Source organism: Dipteris shenzhenensis, chromosome 12 (assembly GCF_047967505.1).
Source record: "Dipteris shenzhenensis isolate YYH24624 ecotype China chromosome 12, Dip_SZ_1.0, whole genome shotgun sequence".
NCBI lineage: Eukaryota > Viridiplantae > Streptophyta > Polypodiopsida > Gleicheniales > Dipteridaceae > Dipteris > Dipteris shenzhenensis.
This window is the reverse complement of record NC_141607.1, coordinates 16,327,397-16,348,986: the sequence shown is the minus strand read 5'-3', so window position 1 is coordinate 16,348,986 and position 21,590 is coordinate 16,327,397. Positions and strand designations below refer to the sequence as shown.

Genomic DNA, 21,590 nt, shown 5'->3' with positions numbered 1-21,590 from the left:
TATAGAGGAAGTGAATGCCATAAGTAACAATAGTGATAAGGGTGACATTCTTTATGCCTCTATGTTTGAGCATGCTTTTCTTGTGAAGTCTTAGTGATGATGCATTGTCACCGAATTGGATACTAGACTCAGGAGCATCTTTCCATGTCACTCCACATAGGGAGTGGTTTACCATTTATGATGCAGGAAGGAAAGGAACCGTGAGACTTGGAAATGATTATCCATGTGACATTGTTGGAGTGGGAGATATACACTTGTCTCTTCATAATGGTTCTACATTTATACTCAAGAATGTTAGGCATGTTCCAAATCTGAAAAAGAGCTTGATAAGTATGGGACAGCTTGATGATGATGGCTATCATGTGTTTTTTGGCAACAATACATGGAAAATTAGCAAAGGGTCACTTATGATTACTAGAGGCTCCAAGCATGGAACGCTGTACTCAATGCATGTGTCAGGCATAAGAGATAATGTAATCAATGTGACCGAGCAGCCATTCGTCTCTTTGTGGCATTGTCGGTTGGGATACATGATCATGACAGGAATGAACATACTTTGTTGAATGCCGAATGCAGACCACTGTGGAGATGGGGAGGTGTATGTTGAAAGATGCTGGACTGCCAAACCACTTTTGGGCTGAGGTTGTCAATACTGCGGTTTACATCCTTAATCGCAACTATACAAAGGCACTCAAACGTAAAACACCACATGAGGCTTACAACAGTAAGAAGCCATCTATCTCCTACTTCAAAACGTTTGGGTGTGAATGCTATGCGCATGTACCAGACAAAGAGAGAAATAAGCTACAACCGAAAAGCACCAAATGTATCTTCTTAGGCTATTGTGATGAGAAGAAAGCCTATAAGTTGTATGACCGAGAGGCAAAAAAGATCATAGCGAGCCACGATGTGGTGTTCAGGGAGGAGCCACATGTAGTGGAGGCAGAGAAGAGCTCTTCCACTTTATCATCAAGCAAAGAGGTAATTCACTATGGACCTGTCCCAGGAGCTATAAAGGAGGAGAAAATATCAGATGATGAAGGTATAAGTCACCAACCTGTTGTTATACCATCGAAAAAGCCATTGCCACAATGGGTAAGGCAACTCTACGACTAGTATAACCAGATGCCTATATCTGTTGAGCAGCATGCAGATGGACCAAGGCGATCTTAGAGAATCGAGGAGGGCTTCTGCTCACATAGTCAATATGGCCTTGATGGCTGAGATTGTTGTAGAAGTAAAGGAGCTTGTGAGTTTGGAGGAAGCACTTGCAGACCGATATTGGAAAAACTCTATGCGAGTAGAATATGGCAGCATCATGAAGAATGAAACTTGGGAGTTGGTAGATCGACCACCTAACAGAACGGTTATTGGCACCAAGTGGGTTTGGAAGGTAAAATACAAGGCCAATGGGACTTTGGAAAAGTACAAAGCCAAATTGGTTGCACAATGATTTTCGCAGGTTGAAGGGTTTGATTTTCAAGAATCTTTCGCTCTGACTACCCCAAAATGACCACTATTCGCACAGTACTATCGGTGGCTACTCATAAAATGTGGCCAGTTTATCAAATGGATGTTAAATCAGCATTCTTGAATCGTGACCTCAACAATGAGGTGTATGTGGCTCAGCCACGGGTTTGAGGCCCCACATTCTAAGAACAAGGTATGTAAGCTGAAGAAGGCTCTGTACAGGCTGAAACAGGCCCCAAGAGCATGGTACCAACAGATAGACAAATTTTTTCATAAATTAAACTTCAAAAAATGTGCCTCAGATCCTAACTTATATGTGTACAGGAAAGGTGGAAAACCTGCTATTATTGTTCTATATGTGGATGATCTCCTTATTATAGGTGACTATGAAGACATGATCCAATAGACTAGAAAGGCATTGAGCATAGAGTTTGAGATGATAGACTTAGGCTTGATGCACTACTGTTTGGGGATTGAAATCTGGCAAGAGCCAGGCAAGATCTTCATCTCTCAATAGAAATATGCAAGGGAGATCTTGAACGCATTTGGTATGTCTGAGTGCAAGGAGATAGCTATACCTATGGAGGTAAATGCGAGGCTGTCTATGGAGGATGCCTCACCATCAGTAGCAGACATCAGGAGGTACAAGAAGTTGGTCGGCAATCTCATCTATCTATGCAACACCAGACCAGACATCAATTTTGATGTTGGCGTTTTGAGTAGGTTCTCCAATAAGCCCCGAGAAAATCATTGGAATACAGGGATGCAGGTGCTCAGGTATGTGAAGGGCACTCTTGATTATGGCATCACTTATGGTATAGGCACTTCCTTGGCTGGTCATTGTGACTCAAATTGGGCTGGAGATGTTGATTCCAGGAAATCAGTTTTTGGATATTGTTTCTCTTTAGGTTCAAGTATCTTCTCTTGGATCAGTAAGAAACAACGAATAGTGGCATCATCTTCTACCGAGGTTGAGTACAAAAGGTAGCATGTTTTGCTGCTTGTAAAGCAGTGTGGCTGAGGAGGATCTTATGGCACATGGGAGTGCAAGAGGATGAGGCAAGTGTGCTGAGCTGCGGCAATCAAAGTTGCATGGCCATTGCTAAAAATCCAGTGTTTCATGCACGCACAAAACATATAGAGATTCAGTACCACTATGTACATGATTTGATTGAGGACAGGATAGTGGAATTGGTCTACTGTCCAACAGAGCAAAATGGAGTAGATATCTTCACCAAGGCACTCAAGAAGGATCAGCTTCAGGGTCATCTTTAGGTAGTTCACCTACGAGTGGACATTGAGGGGGGGTGTTAGATTGTACCATACATACATAATAAGAGCTTACCTTGATATGGGTGAGTTAGCACCCACAATTTCGGTGTTCTCCCTTTCTTTGTTACTCTCCGTTAAGACCTCCTCTCCATCAGGTAGAATGCTTAAATGCCTACGGGCTGATAATGGTGGAGAGTATCTATGTCATGACTTTTAGCATTTCTATGATACACGTGGGGTTAAGAGGGAGCTCACATCCCCTCGTACTCTAGAGCAAAATCCAGTTGCAAAAAAGATGAACCGTAGCATTCAAGAAAGGTTGCAATGCATGCTTTCCAATGCAAGTCTTTTTGGTGGTTTTTGGGCTGAGGCAATGAAGACTGTAGTGCACGTGATCAATAGATCACCTAGTAAGAGTATTCCTGAAGAGGCATGTTGTGGCAAGAAGCCCTCTTACTCTCATTTGCGTATATTTGGGTGTGAGGCATATGCACATGTGCCAAAAGAGCTTCGAAAGAAGCTAGATCCTAAGTCTAGGAAATGCATCTTTCTGGGTTATGGTGAAAGTGGAGAGATGGTCTCTAGGATCCAGAAGCAAAGAAGATCATATGCAGCCATGATGTAGTCTTCAATGAGAAGAAGATGCATAAGGCAGCCATGAGGAATGTGGAAATGAGGAGAATCACTTTCCAGGATGTGAATCCACCTGCATATGTTGATAGACAGCAAGCTGTCCATGCACCAAATGTGCAAGAAATGGTACCACCAAGTACTCCCACAGGTATACAATCAAGGGTAGATGATGGATCATCTAGTGGAAATGATGAGCCAAATGTGGCTGATATGCAGGTGGGACAGCAAGCTGAAATGCCCTTGAGAAGATCATCTAGAGTGTCTAGACCGCCTGATAGGTTTGTTCCAGGGGTAGACTATGTGATGCTTACTGATTGTGGGGAGCCTTCTTGCTATAAAAAGGCTATGATGCGCGAGGATCAATGCAAGTGGGAGTATGCTATGTAATTAGAGATGAGTTCACTTATGAAGAATAAGCCTTGGGACTTGGTTTCTTTGCCACATGGAAAGAAAGCATTGCCATTTAAATGGGTCTACAATATGAAGGTCACAGGTGATGATGTGCCTAGGTACAAGGCCCGTTTGGTCGCTAAAGGGTTCAAGCAAGAGAAGGGTGTGGACTTTGATGAGATATTCTCTCCGGTTGTGAAGATGACCACACTTAGATGCATGCTTGGACTAGTGGCAGCAGAGGATATGTAGCTTATGTAGATGGATGTCAAGACAGCTTTCTTGCATGGGGATCTGCACGAGGAAATTTACATGGTGCAACCGGAAGGCTTTGAAGAAAAGGGCAGAGAACATTTAGTTTGCAAGCTGAAGAAGAGTCTCTATGGTCTTAAGCAAGTGCGTAGAGAATGGTATCATAAGTTTGATGCTTTCATTTGGTCCCAGGGTTTTAGAAGGAGTGAAATTGATCACTGCCTCTACACTAAAAGGGCTAAGGATAATAGCCTGATACTCCTGGCACTATATGTGGATGATATGCTATTGGCTAGCAAGAATACTTATGAGCTAGATGCATTAAAGGCCAAGTTGCATGAGGCCTTTGATATGAAGGATTTGGGACTTGCAAGTCATATTCTTGGTATGTGCATCATGCGTGATCAGAGTAGGAAACTCCTTTGGCTTTCATAGAAGGAGTATGTTACAAAAGTATTGTAGCGTTTCAATATGGAGGGGGGGAAGGCAATGAGTACTCCATTGCCTCCATATGTGAAACTGAGTCATACAGATAGTCCCAAATCAAATGAGGAGAGGGCCATGATGGCCAAAGTTCCTTATGCATCAGCGGTTGGGAGTCTTATGTATGCTATGATAGCTACTAGACCAGACATTGCATTTGCAGTGGGAGTTGTTAGCCGGTATATGGGAGTTGTTAGCCGGTATCCAGGAAAGAGGCATTGGGAGGCAATTAATGATGGGATATCTCAAGGTGTATGCCCCAGGCACACCTTGGTTTCTATGTGTGTGTGTGCTAGAGGCATAGTTAGGTGCCCATAAGCACTGTTAGGTGGTGGTAGATGCCACATAGGATGATTGAGAGAATCTAGGAGCAGATTGAGGAGATGATTGTGGAGCTCAGAGGTCATCAGTGATGTCAGTGATCATGTAAGAGGTGCCTACATAAAGACCTCACCTTTCTTCATTCTATAAGCAAGAATTCTTAGTTTGTGTTCACTCCATGCTTTCCTTTCAGTTTCCCAACATGGTATCAGAGCCCTTTGATCCTCCTTGAGCCCATTTGTGCCACATCATCATCTTCTTCCTCACCTCCATCTTCCACCTTCCCTTCCAAAGTCGATTTTGGAAGTGAGAGTTCTCTTCAAACTTGCATTCTTAGCATCTCATCTTTCAGGAGAGTCTTCCCAAGGTCAGGGCAAATCTGTAGAACGAGCTATACAAGCTATCTCGCCATTTTTAGGGCGGCATTGTCTCAGGATTCTGTGTCGACCTTCTTCCTGGTTCTCACTGTGGAGAGCAACATTGTCTAATTCCTTCCAGAGGGAGCTGGGCGACATCACGACCTTGCTGCTTATTAAGTCTGAGCTCATTTGGAGCAACATTCGGGTAGATTTTGTCAAAAAACCAGTCCATGGTTCTTCTACAATGCTGGGTGTCATGTTTATCTTCTGTGCAATTCCTTTCTGAGGGTGAAGCTTTACATGTTTACCTTCCTCTCCAATGCAAAACCCCTTTGAAATTCGACCTCTACATGACGAATTGGAGCAGATTCTTGAGTTGCCTCTTTGGCCATGAAAGCTTGACTATGCAAGTCTAAGTTTGACTTTGGACAGTCAAAGTTTGACTGGTAGTTTGACCAAGATTTATTTTTAGTCTGCTATGCTCATTTTCTAGCATCTACTTGGTCATCTTTTGCTTAGACATCTTGCATAAATGTTGCTCTGACTAATTGCCTTATGCTTTGACATTTACTTAAGTCACATAGAGAAATCCAAGTCAAAGTATTCAAGTAGTTACTCTTTGAAGGATTATTTTTTATTGCTCATATTTCACTTGTAAGGCACTAGACACTGCCCTCGGGTAAGACCTTGCCATGGAAGCTAAGAGCTTTTTTAAGAGGTTGGATGGAACTAATTTCCATACTTGGCATATATATATATATGCTCCACGAGTAGCATTTTTAATTCTAAAGTTTTAAACTCTTCATTTCTTGGAATAAATTGAGCCATCTTGGTCAAGTGATCCACAATTACCCATGCAGAGTTGTGGCCCCTCTGTGTCCTAGGTAATCTAATAGTAAAATCCATGGAGATACTTTCCCATTTGCTAGATGAAATCTCCAGGGATGTAGGGGACCTCCTATCTTAAGGCATTCAACCTTATTTACTTAGCATTTTTGGCACTTCAATACATCATTTGCATGTCCTTATCTATTCACAAGCCCTCCCTATGAGGCCTCCTCTAACTCTTCTTGTAGAGCTCATCTTCCTTTCCATTTCGATTTAGGATGCTCTCCATTCTACTTCATGGAGATTAAGTTATGAGTAATTTCTTGAGTGTTCGATGAGAAACGGACTATGTTTTGAGTTTTTGTGAGAGATCTCAAGAGATCTCCTTGAGTAATTTCTTGAGTGTCCAATGAGAAATAGACTTTGTTCTGCGTTTTTGTGAGAGATCTCAAGAGATCTCCTTGTCCATTTAGGATTTCATTGAGAGAGACGGCCTTGTGAGACAGTTCATTTTTTGATGTGCGAAAGAGAGTTTCTACTCTTTGTGAGAAACTGAAAGAGAGAGAGTTCTTGTATGTCCAAGTGAGAAAGGCCTTACAAAGGCCGATAGACCAAACTCTACTATAGCAATCAACGATGACTTAGCAAAGCAACAGCCTCAACTCTATAGTCAGCCAAGACTACCCCTAGAGGGGCCACCTCAAGCAAGGCGACCTTCAATGTAGAGTCCCACAGCCCAACAACGCACCTCCAACGCACATGCAAAGCAACAATGTCGCTTATTCGCAATGCGGGATAGCAACCTCAAATGACTAGTATGTAGCTCCTTTCGTCTCCAACGCTCCAAAGCTTCAACAAAGACGATCAATAGCCTAGATGTTGTACAAAGCACTCGGCCTCCCACGACTCTCATGCAAGATCACCACTCGGGTAGTACGTAGCCAAGTGACTTACCAAACAATAGGACAAATGAGTCCTTAGCCTCACTTCTCACACAGCTAACTCCAGCCACCAAGAATGTAGAAGAAGCTCCAACGTGAGACAACTAGCTCGCACTCATAGTGGCTCTAGCTCCAATTGATACTCATGGGCGACGACAGACCTCCAATGGCATTCCACAGCAGCTCTCAACGAAACACTCCATCAACGATCGGCAGACTACAATGACCTACGCCGCCCATGCAATGCTCCTACGTCCAACAATTCTTCAAGCCTTCAACGAACCGAGCAATTTGCAACTCAACCATTGGCTTAACACATAGAGGCTCCATGCTTTAGCAACCAACATCCATGACCAACTGCTCCCACTCATGTAACTCCAGCACTCACAACCAACAACCAGCCGGTCGACCATCCACCAACAGAGGGGCTCCTCCAGCGTCCAATGACTCTTCAAGCCTTCAACAAACCCGCAACTCAACCACCACGTTAACACACAGAGGCTCCACGCTTTAGCAACCAATATCCACGACCAATTGCTCCCGCTCATGTAACTCCAGCCCCATTCATCACAGCCAATAAACAACCAGCCGACCATCTACAACAGAAACAACGCCTCTAGCATAATAGCGACTCCAGAGCGACTTAATTGAGCTCCTCACCCTACACGTACGGCTAGTGACGCTCCTCACCCTACACGTACGGCTAGTGGCCCACAGCTTAGTCAAATGACTCCAAGGCACAACCCCACAACAAAGCAACTAACTCCTTTATCAATGCTACATGACAGAATCTCAAAGATTTTGTCAGCATCTTCAAGATTTTGTTAGTTTATCACGTAGGGGTGGCCTTCATTTTGACTCGTGGCACTCCTTATCTTATCCTCCACGTGGACAGTTTATCTACCATGTCACCATCCCAGATCTACCACATCAACAAGGCTAGCTACACCTACCATGTCATCAAGCAATATTATCTTGCCACATCATTTGCCATGTAGGTAGATTACCACCTCATCATTGGCCACATCATCGATCACGTTGGCATGCCACATCACCACCTTATCCTACCATGTCAGCTCTAAAGCCACATCACTGGACCAATCAATAATCCACTTCCAGGCTGCCACCTCACTACCACATCAGCAGTTATTGCCACATCAACACTAGCATAGTTAGCTACCACATTAGTAGCCACTTGTGTAGCCACGTCAGCGCTGCCATGCAGGCAGTCCACATCAACCTGCTCAATCACCTACCACCTTAGCCTAACATGTTATCATGACACGTGGCACTAAAACATCATCATGCCATATCATTACACAATGTCACATAGGCACAGCTTTGTGAGCAGCATGTTTCCACCATTGCAATGCCACACTACCATATCACCCTCCATCTACATCACCGTTTTTGACCACTCTCTTGGGATCAAAGTTTGGCCATTCTTCTGAGAGTCATAACTTTTGATCAAGGTGGAATTTCGCAGTGCTTGAAAAAGCAAAAATGGTCGCCAGATCGTGCTCTATGTGATGAGCACATTAGATTTGTAGCTTGACCTTCCCAAGGTTGGAACCTTAAATATTCATCATCGAAACCACCTCTTGCTCCATTGCAATGTACCCAGCACATAAAAATGAACGAACTAAAATTAATTTTGTTGCATTTGACCCTTTGATGTGTAGTCTAGCTTTAGACTAGTGCATCATTAGAGTAGATTAAACTCAGACAAGCCAAATAAGCCATTGCCATATCACTTGATCAGTTTCCATCAACATAAGTCCCTTTGGATCTATCATCGGTATACACATTCATACATCTGATACACCAGTTTAGTACACTTGCATTGGTAGTTCCATCTATCAATGTGACAGTTGGCAGAGTGATCTTCCTCCTCGGATTCAGGATTGTTGCATATATCTTGCACACATGTGCCACCCATCGAAAGAGGTAGTAATAACTAGACCCAAGAGTGGCGTAATGTAGCATGACTGAGCTGATGTTGGAATGTCCTGTAGATTGATCTGCTGATCTGAACTACTCTTGGAAACTATGTCCAAGGATGTGATAAGATCTATATCAGAGGTGAAAGAATCAATGATGGATGGTGGAAAGGAATCACCTGAAGAGCTACATGTACTATGGCATGTATCTCTGCATGTTGCTGAAGATGTGAGTGCCTCATACTGAGGACTTACCTCCTAAATAATTGCATGATCATAACTGATCTCCTACTATGTATCTGCATCTGGTGTGACAATAGATGGAGTCAAATCCATGCATGAATGTGATGGATGTACATCACTGGAATCAAAGTGTGCTGATGTCAATGGGACTGCTGTCTCGTGCTGAGGACTTACCATCAAATGTGCCTCATGCTAAGGCTTACCAACAAATGTGTATGATCAAAAACTTTGATCCATGCTAACGTTTGGAACATCTGTGTCTAATCTCTAAAGGCCAAGATGCTCAAGTCACCGTCGTAAAACAAGGGTACATATCCTATGGCAATGAATGATCAAAGTAGGTTCTCTTTCCATCACAGATGTCATCCGGGGTCATGACTAGTGTATTGTCAACTATGTGATGTAAATAAGTCCATGCTAGAGGTGGTCTGGTGCTCTATGCAAGAGTCTTACCCATGTACCAATGAGAGTGTCTACCCATAAGAACACTGTGTGAGTTCTGCCACTGAGGGTCTTACGCTAAACCTGTAAATCTATGAACCAAGTCGTGTGATGGAGAATAATTGTGTGCCAAGGATCAAACCTATAAAAGGAACATGACAACTAGGTGTTGGGAGTAGCCAAGAGGAGATACAAGGCTGATGTGTATGCGTGTAGGAACCAATGCCAAAAAATAGTCAACAATGTGTGACTTTACAAATCATTCCTCAACATGAGCATATTTATGCATCAATGCTGTCTTGGCCTAGTGCAGTGGACATAATCAAGTTCAGCCATAGCATAACCTTGGGAACTTCAGTGTTTTAGCATGCACTTACACTTGTCGTGTGCAATCCATACTCGATGCAGATCAGTGGTTGGATCCACGATTATAGATCTATCTCGACATCAGCATTCGACACCTCCTATTCCTTAGGGATATCTTATGCATTCTCAGTTGTATTTTAGGCTTCTAGGCCTTTTTACTATCAACTCTTTCTTGGCGAGCCTATGACATATGCTACATCCTGTGCCGATTGATGTTTAGCCATGCACACATCAAATGACCTTCAACTCATGATAGTCGAGCATACAGGTTTGATAGATTAACTTACCTTGCTAGTTTTACGAGCCTCTCTTCAACAGAGCAAAGTATCACGTTTGGCCCCAGCTTTTATGTAGCCCTTGGATCACTCTCTCCAAACCGACTATGCAGTATTCTATGACCTTGCATCATATGATAGAGATTTCTCTGTTGCAGCATACCTCCGACGTTACCCAATTCTTTTGGGTTGGTGACACCCTTGTTTGTCACAACCTACTGGATTTGTTCTCCATAGCTACATTGACTTGATTCACATCTAGATGCCTCTTCTACTGAGCAGATGCATAGTCCACAACAACTTTTGACATGTTCAACACACAACAATACATGCAGTCATGTACACAGCTATCTTTTGATTGACTTTGTCTTTGATCCAGGTGATCAAGCCTAATATTGTCATTGACACATGGTGGTAGTCATCCAAAATATTTGACTAATGTGTGGGAGCATTGACACATGGGGGCAGTGATCCAAAATATTTGACTAATGTGTGGGATCTATAGATCTAACTCCTAGAACCGGGACTTCAAAATGAGTGCATGTAGGGCTTAAAATAAAAAAATGCCCCGAAGATAGGATTATTTGAATCTAGTCCCTTGGCCAAAGAATTTGAATCTAGTATCTAGATTAAATAAATATAAAATAGTTCAAAAAAGCATTACAAGAAAACTCTTCCATCTTTTTCAAAAATATGGGATTCGTTTAAATAATTCCACTACCAGCTATGCCTAGGACTCTACAATCATTCTCAACCAAGAACAACATATCTTTTGTCAAGATGCATAATTTGGAAATTCAAGTCATCTTGATAGCCTTGAATGTCCACCTCTACACCATGTATCATGGTGTTCCAAACCTTTTTATCACTGCCCTCTGCCAGAGAGACCATATATTTGTGGGCACGAGGACTCTCATGAAATTTCAATTTCTTAATTAAATTATGTGTGGTACTATCATCAACCATGATTCTTACTTTTTTCCCCTTAATATTTCCATGCATCATTAAATCATGAGGACCAAAAGTTGGATCCCACATTGTTGATGATAGGCAACACATGTGGGTGCTATCCTCATGACAAACCTCTACCTCGATGTACTTTTCAATACCTTTAACCAATAATACACGCACCGTGTACTTCTCTTTGTGTAGGTTTCATGGGGCTTTAGCTCCCACCTGTTTGTTTCTAGGGTAGATCCAAGCAACATGATCTTTGCTTAGACATTTTTAAAGCAAATATTTTCTTGCTTGGCCTTTTCGTAGACCTCCTTTCTCAGAAGAGGATATTTGTGTGTTTGAGCTTTCTTGTGCTTGTGAAACCTCCTTCTTAACTTGCTCCTTCCTTTCTATATAAAGGGAATAGGGTTGGCTCTCCCTTCAAAAGGTGGTATGTACAAAAGGCCAAATGGTTGACTTTGGTATTCACTTGTTGGTTGTAAACATTGGAATACAAGCTCTCTTTCTTCTCTATGGAGTTGTCTCTTGTTCATTCATAGTGCCTTTTGTGAATGCCGTGTTCTCTTCTCCTCTTCCCTTCTTCTTCTCCTGCTCTCCCTTCTCCACTCCCCTCTTCTTCTCCTTATGGATTCACAATCACAAGAAGTCGGGAGTCTCTGAATTGACACTAGTCGATAGCATTTACAGGCACTGCTCTCAAAGAAATGTAGCATGGAGGAGTACTCCATCGACGTTCTTGCAAGATCCCCACTACACGCGAGTCACTATCGGTCTGCACATTTTTGGCACCATTGCTAGGGAGTTCCAGGTGCACTTTTGCATTACATTTGCTTCCTATTACCCACCCATTGCCAGACGTTGAATAAGCTTAGTGAAAACATGTTGGTTTTTTGTGTATAGGAAGGTGTGAGTGAAAGGAGGAGTTGGAAGTCATTTAGAGTGATTTTGGAGTAGTTTTGGTGTTTTAAGTGTTCAAAATATGTAAAAAGTAGTTTACATGATTGCTAAGGTGTGTGTGATAGCAAATCCCAACAAAAACATGCTAGAAGCGATTTTCAAGGTTGTTTGAAATGAGAAAACTGTGACTTTTAGCAAAACATCCCATTTTCCCTTCAAAAGTTGTTGTTTCTTGCTGTTTTTTTATTGCTTCATGTTTGTAAGTAGTAGAGTAGGTAGAAAAGTAGTCCCCACGCACTGCAAACATTGCATAGAAGCTCTAAAAGCTTAGGAATCTTTAATATTTCCATCATCAACAATAGAGTTTGGGAGAGACACACTGCATTAATATTAACCCAGCACACATGGGGTTATAATGCATTGCATTAGCCATTGACCACGTCGCATTAATAGTTGACCACACTGGGTTAGCAACAACAACTAACCCATTGACATCCACTAAAAACCTAACACCTTACAAGATCTGCCATCTGGCATAACTAATGCATCAAATCTGATCTAAAATAGGGATCAACCCTCAACCCAGTGTACATGGGGTTAAAAACCTATTGCATGTTGCATTTACCTTAACCCAATGCATGCTGGGTGTTGTCTCTGTGCCAACATGGACTTAGGTAGCACAGAAAGAGTAGTGGAAAAGCTTCGCTTGTACTTGCATAAGGCTAGGAATAATCTCTCTTAGGAATCCTCAACGTGCAAGTTCTACTTGCAACCCCTACATGCGAGTTCTACATGTGATTCCTACATGCAACTCCTACATACAACATGCGAGTTCTACATGCATGTTCTACATGCAACTCCTACATGCAACATGCGAGTTCTACATGCAACTCCTACATGCAATCTATATGCAAGCTCTACATGTAGAGAGAGAATATCTTACAATTCCTACATGCAGAGAGAGAAACTCTCCAACTAGTATAAATACCCCATAGTGGAATGAAGCCCACACTCTTTGGGGCATTGTGTTGAGTTCTACTTTGGTATTCCAAGCAATTGTCTCCAAGTGTCCATGCTTCCTTGCACTCCACGTCCAAAAGCATGTCCTAACCTTGCAACTCCTTCTTCCCTCTCCTCCAACCTTGCAACCCCTCCCCTCCCTCTCCTCTCTCCTCCTCCTCCTCCTCCTCCTCCTCCTCCTCCCCTCTCCTCCTCCTCCCTCCTCCTCCCTCCTCCTCTTCTCCTTGCCCCCCCATGCTCTTACACCTTCTTCCTCTCCCACTCCTATGCTCCCCCTAAACCCTTAGTCCCTCAACCCTTGACCTCCATGATCTACGAGGGAGACAAGTTCTCCACCATGTACTCTATCCTGAACCTTGGATCCTCCTTCTGAACCTTGGAACCTCCTAAAAAATCTTGGAACCTCCTTTTGAACCCTGAACTTCCCTCTAACCCTTAAACTCCTAATAAACCCTTCAACCCCCAATGAAGGCGAAAGCCTTCATTACCCCAATCATGATGATACACGTTCCTTTCACACATGCTTGCACTATGTTGCTTACCACACTTAAGCCTATGTCTCTCACCGGAATATGACCCGAGGTCCTAAGATGCAGTGCCATACACACGACAATACCATTATATCTGTAGGTGACAAAAAGCCTCGGAACCCTGCATATTGAGAATACCGTGCTTTACCTATGGAAGCCGTGGGAAAGAGCCAACATTTGGAGCCATTGTCGGGGGGACTAGTGTCTCATGTAATGAGTCAACATATGCAAGTATGTGTAAAAAACAAACTACTATGAACTTTCACGAGCATAACACTCATGGGCAAGGAGAGTAATTTTTTTTTCCAACTCTTGCCAAACATATCAACCCCAAGCATCAACCTTCGGTTACTACCTTAAGAAATTTTCTTTATTTCTTAAAAAGAAGCCACTTGAAGAACAAATCAGGCTAGGTAATGGACACTAATACGTAGAGCTCACAATTTAGAACATTTCGCAATTTTGAACAAATTAGGCTAGGTAATGGACACCAATACATAGAGCTCGCAATTTTGAACATTTCACCTTTTTACAGAAGAGCGATCTGAGCTAACCATGAAAAGTTATGGCCCAGAAAGAGTTAAGATTAACCCTAACCTTACACCCATTCCTATATAAACCCACTCCACCCCCTCATTCTTCTTCTTCCACATCTAGCATCCATCCTCTTCCCCATTTTGAGCCATACATAAGACCCTCCTCCCTCTCCATCAACCACCACCCTACTCCCATCCTCACACGATGAGTTATTTCAAGCCCTTCTCACAGTAATAACCTAGCCATCCACCCACCGTTCATTCACCCTCAACAATCCTGTTACATCGAGAAAGACTTGGAGAGCGTTGCAAGTGACCATCTCCTCTTCCTCTTGAATTTCCGTCAATTTAAGTTTTATGTCCATCAAGTTTCCACCCCCCCCCCCCCCCCCCCACTTCCCCCCATCCACCCCCCACCCCCCCCTCCTCTTCTCCTCCCCCCCCCCCCCTCCACACCCCCCCCTCCCCTTCCCCCCCCCCCTTCCCCCTCCCACCCCCACCCCCTCTAGCCCCCCTCCACCCCCACCCCCACCCCCTCCCCCTCCCCCTCTACCCCCCCACCCCCACCCCCACCCCCACCCCCTCCACCCACTCCCCCCCCCCCACCCCCCCTTCCACCTCTACCTCCACCCCCTTCCCCCGCCCCTCCACCCACTCCCCCCCCCCCCCCCCCTTCCACCCTCCACCCACTTTCCCCCCCCCACTCCCCCTCCTTTACCACCCACCCCCCCCCCTCCTCCACCACCGACCCCCCCTTCCACCTCCACCTCCTCCACCACCCACCCACCCCTCCACCTCCACCTCTACCCCCTCCACCTCCACCTCCACCCCGGCCCCCCTCTTCCTCCTCTCCCTTTCCCCCCGCCCGCTCGTCCACCTCCACCTCCACCCCTCCCCCCCCCCCCCCCCCTTTCCCCCCCTCTACCACCACCCTCCCTTCCTCCCCCTCCCCCTTCCCCCCTCCTCCCCCCCTCCCCCCCTCCACTCCCCCACCCCATCCCTCCTCTGCCCCTTCTCTCCACCCCCCATTCTCCCCCCCCCCCCCCTCCCTTCCCCCTTCTCCCCCCCTTAATCCTCCACCCCCTCCCTCTCCACCACCACCTGCGGCGGTGGTGGATATGCAGAATCGCCCGCGGTTGTAGCAATGGGAATTTTTGACGGAATTTGTTCGACAGAAGATTTTTTCGACGGAATTTTTCTTTGATGGAAATTTTGTGTCGGAGGAATTTTTTGCCTTCATAAAAAATTTTAATTTCTTATTTTTTAAATCTTCTCAGCATTGAGAGAAGCCATGTTTCCTTTGTATCCTTGAATGTAATTACAAGGGCCCAAGCCAACACCTTCAGTAAAGAGCTATGTAAGCAAGCGAAAAGGGACAAGGGTATTGCATCCCAACCTAGAGAGGCAACCCCATCTACACGTGGAAATACTAAACGTACCAATAAGATTAGAAAGGGCCATGATAAGGTCATCATCCAGGATGGGTTTGATGTCATCTTCTTCTAGCGGTAGTCCCTCAAATGGAGGCCTGATCAACAATCCTTCCCCCAAAAAAAGTCAAGGAATTACTATCAACCCCTATTCAAGGAAGAGCCACAATGCCTGAGGGCCATGATGAATACTTGAAACCCTTGGTACATAAACAATGCCTTATTGAGGCACAAAAGTTGGTACACAAGTGCTAAGAAAAGTTTGAGCAAACAATGAAGGCAAGCAAGGGGTCTGATACGATCTATCTGAGGCACTGGGAAGTCAATCAAACCTCTAAGTCCTTGAAAGTGCTTGAAAGAGTGGAAGAGGAAATTAGCTCATAATCTTCAATGGAGAAGTCCACAACAATGCAGTGAATGTTTGAAGAAGACCCCACCTTGCAACAACTAAAGGAGGATGATAACATGTGCTTGTATGGATTTGAAGAGCCAGAATCAATAAGCTTGGGACCAATCACCAAGCCTCGAGATAGTGCCGGATCGGCCTCATTTCTATCCATCAAGGTAAAGATGCCCATCGTAACACTATTACGGGATCATTCTAATCTATGGAGAGACCTCTCGGATTGGATGAATGGACAAATAGTAGCTCTTGAGTCCACGGATCCTGAGGTAGTCGAACCCTCGAATGATCCCCAGTAATTTCCCAAGGTACCCATCAACAAACTGGGGCACTAAGGAGATAGATATTACTCCATCTCAAGTTTGGGTAGAGTTGACATTAACAGGTGCAACATGATGAATACAGGCCGTGGTGGTAGATGCTCAAGCAAGCAATAACCTCATCTCTTGGGAAAGATTAAAACATCTTAGCTAGGTACTCCCTCAAGTCTATGATTCTAAACCTCAATCCATAGGAGGTATCTCAATTAAGGTTATTAAAGAAAACACTTTGAGGGTCTAAAATCAAATATTAAGAAGGAATCTACTATTTGGGATGAATCGAATTAAGAGAACCTTGAGTGTCCTAGGTGAAGGGACTCTGAAGTTAGAGCTAAAGAAAAGTGGGGCCCTCCAATAGTCAAAGATCTCACTAGTCTTGTAAGATCTACATAAAAATTTTGTTCTCAACAATACTAACATGATAGTTCAAGGGTGCAAGATTCAAGGGTATAATACAAGCATTGCTTCTATTTTCGAGTTAATCCCAACTCGAGCACTTACTTTAAAGGGCAACATTTTTACGTTAAGTAATATATAATGGAACCATTTGAACTTTGTTTAGAGGTTGGTGGTTGACGACGTCTTCTATGTATGAGTGAAATATCCATCTAGGGGAAATGATAACTAAAAGTAGGGAAGATTGTTGCGCTCCATTATTATTGTGATAAATCACATTTGTGAGTGTTTTTATGCTAGGTTCCATTGAGCAATATTGTTTGTGCTATTTCCATATGATTGAAAAGCATTCTAGGCACTCTTTCTAATGCATTGTAAATACTTTGAAAATAGGGGATGAATATGTTCCCCTTTTGGGTAAAAGTTCAAAATTTGATTAGGGTTAGTCTAGCCCTTCCACAAATGAATCCGATTAAGCTAAGTTAACATGGCACCCCCTACCCGAATTTTCCTGTGCAAGTCCTCCTAGCCATCTTCCTTGCCCTTTGTCTCTCCCTTCCTTCCTACACAACGCTTTCCCTCTCCCTTTCTCCCTCCTCGATATCACTAACTCTTGTTCCCACTTCTCTCCCCCCCCCCCCCCACCCACTCGACCTTCACCTCCCCTTCCCGCTTCTCTTAACCCCCCCTTTCCCTCCCTTATAGCCACTCAACTCCCCCATCTTCCTCTCCCTATGTTGACCCCCTCTCTGTCTCTCAACTTCATCCTCTCCCTCCCTCGCCAACCGACTCTTCTCCCTCAGTGCCTCTATCAACCTCCTTTCTCCCTCCCACCTTATTGCATTGGGCATGACTGGTAAACTAGGCTATGTAGTTTTGCATTAGGATGCACCAAATGAAGTTAGGTTAGGTTGGGTTAGCTTACATTAGGTTTAACTATGTTAGATTAAGTTGAGTTATCTTCGGATAAGCTAGGTTAGTTTAACTTAGCTTAGGTTATGCTAAGCGAGGTTAGCAATTATCTTCGGTCTTGGAAAATTTTTACCATATTTTAGAAAAATCTTGGTCTTGGAATCATGTTATTGCCATTGTGTAGCATTAGAGATAGATTTTAGAAGAAAGTAGACCCATTATTATGTCCCCCCCTTGAAATTAGGGGATGAATGATAATTAGGCTGATATATGTCATACTTAAAAAGAACTAGCTTGCCTTGACATGAGAAAGATAAACACACGAAAGGCAATGGAATATGTCAAATTTTACCATTAGTCTTTCTACCAGTAAACAATTCACTCATGAAACATTGCTCATGAAAGTTACTTATTAAACATTTCTGCCTTCGAAGTGATTTTCAGGCTTTAGGCAATTGATAATTAAAAAAAGAAGCAAACTCACTTTATTTGAAAAAATATATAAGCAATATTCCCTTTCATGATCAAGGCAAACACCTCAAGCTTATGATGATGTAGATGCATACAATACATATATATTCTTAAACATAATACACTCTTAATGTCTACCACAATCATGAAAGGTGATTCCTAATCCCACCTACAATGATTTGGCCAGACCTATCATGAACACAACTTTCTTCGTGAGAACATGACATCTAGAGTCTAAGAACTGTTGATAGGTTTACCAGAAAACACGACCATACACACCATGGAATCCATGTATTCAATTATGATGCCCACAGATGTGAGTTGGTTTCACATTGTTACATCGTGCAAATATGCTCTACATCAGCAACTTTGTCTCAAGAACAATAATAACAACGAATGAATGAAAGCTCTAGTGCATGGAAAACGAGCTCAAGATAGTTTGGATCTAGCAATTCATGTTTACATGGATGGAAAGGACTCGTTTCAATGGTCGATGGGAGCTGTATTCTTTCAAATAATGAAGCATCCCTGGTTGCACAAGGAATGTGTCCAAGAAACATAGCAACGGTCTGGTGGATGATGCGATAACGTGATCAATGGATGAGGTAGACTACGACATCCCTGGCTCTTTGAGCATGTAAAGAAATTTGTGCAAGGAGTACACTCATAGTAATAAGAGGGTCATCCACCTGATTAAGACACGGTTTTCTGTAGAGAATTCGAGTAATTCAAAGAAGCTGCAAAACCTTAGAAATGCGACTCTGCACGGTAATATTTCTGATGCCAGAGCGATTCATAGGAACAGGCAAAACTTTACTAGTCTTGGAGAGCAGGGATAAAAGTTGGTCATCCTGCTTTGGCAGGTTGAAGTAGCTCCTAATCTCTCCAAGTAGGGAAAAGTTCATATGTAGAATGCAAGAGATTTTCTGTTGCAGAGCAATTGAAAGTAGGGAAAACTAAGTTGGTGATCCTGCTTCAGCATCGAGAGCAGCCAATCTGCACTGGGCAATTCAAAGGAGGGAAAGCTTGTTGATCATTCCGCTTCAGCAATGAGAACATCCAGTCTGCATTGCATTCTTTGATGCCAAGAGCAATTGAAAGAAGGCGGCAACACTTGTTGCTTAATCTCCTACTTCAGCAATGGGAAGAGTCACTCTGGACAGCACTCTTGCTCATGCTCAAACCGGGGGCGACTCCAGGCCTCATCTGCTGCTCTTTCGTTAGCTCCTTTGCAGGCCTCTTCATCTGTGGTCTCCCGCGTTGCGCAACACTTTCTGGCAAGATTTTTGGAGTGCTACATCTCGCATCGCTTCCCCCTTGAGAGAAATACGTGAACACTTCTGCAAACATGCGACATATCATAAGAAGCTTTGCTAGGAAAACCATTTAATCTGCAGGGTGTTCGCTGAAGCACAAGGAATTCTTACCCTCAAAGCTGACCAGTCGATATCGATTTCCCACGCGCAAAGGGGCGTCCGCGGGCAATAACTTGAACACCGGCTTTAACTGTTCTGTTGCCGATGCTTGCTGTGCCACCGCTGTGATCGCCACGAAATGGCCGGGATATTTCGTCATTAGCTCGTGCGCCGGAATGGTTAAGAAGTGCTTTTCCACTCTGCCTCCTGGATATTCTATGGTAATAGCTGCGATGTCTGTTGCCTGGCAATTACCCATAATCTTCACACACAATATGGAGGGGCGATTCTTTGGGTTAAGCGATTCTTTCAATGCAGCCAGCCTTTGCACATGCTCTCGAGAGATAGGAAGGATGGGAAGAATACGAATACATTACACCAGGGTACTTCCGGGACTCGCAAAGATCTAGCTAGCTGCAAGTGACTTCACGAGAGAGATGAGATACAAATGGAAAATTCGTTATGGGCAGCTGGACTGTGGACTGTATGTAATCCACATGCAACTTCGCAGCTCGCCTTTGGGTGCGTTAGCTCTGGAGGGATTAGAACGATGCAAACTACATCTCACTGTAGACTCACAAAAGAACTCCAGCTGCGAGTGACGCTAACAAGCAAGATGAAGTGCAACAGGGAAGATCGTGATGGGCTGCAGGAGTAGCTTCTGTATGCGTTGCTCGGAATCTATTAGAGAGTGTAGCCTGGCTCTGGAGCAATAGGAAAGATGCAGGCAAGGCTGAGCAGCAAGAAGACGCAGGAGAGATCAAGTGCAGAGTGTTCCACACAGAAGACGGATGTACAAAAGGAAAAGTGGTGTTGGGTAAGAGAGTGGAAGGAAGGAAAGATGAAGAGCTACACAGAAAGAACCCAGGTAGGAGAGACAGATCAGTTCATAAGAAAGAAAGGGAGAAAGATGACGGATTGCAGTGATGCAGAGTGCAGGTATTTGCTCCCTTCATGAGAGGTGCAAGGAAGGAAGAATGAGGGGGCTAATAAACAGAAAGAAACCCAGGTAGAAGAGATGAAGCTGCAAGCAAACAAATGAAGAGTTGAGACAAAAGACAGGGTGAAAGATGATTGATTGCAGTGTTGCAGTCTGCAGGGGTTCGCTAAAAGGCTCCCTCCATGAGAAGTGCAGACAATGAAGGGGATCTAGATGAAAATGGGCAGCTTTGAGAGCCGAGGAAGCCAACGTGGTAACACCCTTGTCAGATGGCATTGGGTAAAACTGCATTGGGGAGAGGCCTCCACCATGCACATAACAAGACTATTGAACTAGCAAACATCGATATAAGTGCAATATGTAAAGGTCACATTGACAATACTCCACATTACAATATTTGTAGATACTCAATTGCACCAGATTCCTTCGGACAAAAATCGGACCTCCTCTCCACCCCCCTCTAGTACTTGTGCTCCTGTTGGCTTTTGCAGACCAGAGCCTAAAAGCAAGTGACTTTAATTGAATAATAGTAGTAAAGTTAATGGTAAGTTCTTTACTTCTCTTGGTTGCTCTAGTACATATGGAGCTTTTTAGTTATCTCCTTCACTAGGTTTTCTTTAGTGATTCTTCGTTGAAGCCATATTTCTTTAATGCTACTTGTATCGTGCCCGTCTTGAATTTTCAATAAGACTCTTAAATGTTCCCATATTACCATAGCACTTAATAAGACTCTTAAATGCTCCCATTTCACACTCACTCACACATGTGACTCTTAGCTCCTTGCTACCCATCATTCCCCTACATAGACAACACACACATCCTTTGGCCTTGCAATGGGCTACCATGTGTGTGTGCACACTCACTTGAGAGAGAGAGAGAGAGTGAGAGAGAGAGACCGCGCATTAATGACTCAATTGTTGTTGCTCTTGAATCCTTCACATTGTTCATAGGTGAAGGGATTGATCTCAATTACTTCCAAGGAACATGAGCAAGCTTGAGCAATTAGGTGCCTGCAAGTGTATTTGAAAGAGAGAGTGATTTCTACCAGACTTCCAACATTATAAAACAATATGTGGTCATTAAGTATTGCATGTAAGAATATTTTGATGCAGTCAAGAAAGTGGTTTCATGCTAACATCGAGTCTACAT

At 43.7% G+C, this 21,590-nt stretch overlaps 1 protein-coding gene across 1 annotated transcript; it reads right to left on the bottom strand.

Moving 5' to 3' along the window:
- Nucleotides 1–18,422: 18,422 nt before the first annotated feature.
- LOC147895888 (uncharacterized) lies at nt 18,423–20,520 on the bottom strand. Its single transcript, XM_087382561.1, has 2 exons — nt 19,514–20,520; nt 18,423–19,426 (listed from the first exon to the last, which is right to left on the bottom strand). The coding sequence occupies exons 1-2, from the start codon at nt 19,758–19,760 to the stop codon at nt 19,221–19,223; spliced, it is 453 nt and encodes a 150-aa protein (XP_087238687.1). The 5' UTR covers nt 19,761–20,520; the 3' UTR covers nt 18,423–19,220.
- Nucleotides 20,521–21,590: the final 1,070 nt, after the last annotated feature.

Coding starts and splice junctions, on each gene's coding strand:
- LOC147895888 (XM_087382561.1), bottom strand. CDS start 19,760: ATGGGTAATTGCCAGGCAACAGACATCGCAGCTATTACCATAGAATAT. Junction 19,427..19,513: donor TCGACTGGTCAGCTTTGAGG/GTAAGAATTCCT, acceptor GCATGTTTGCAG/AAGTGTTCACGTATTTCTCT.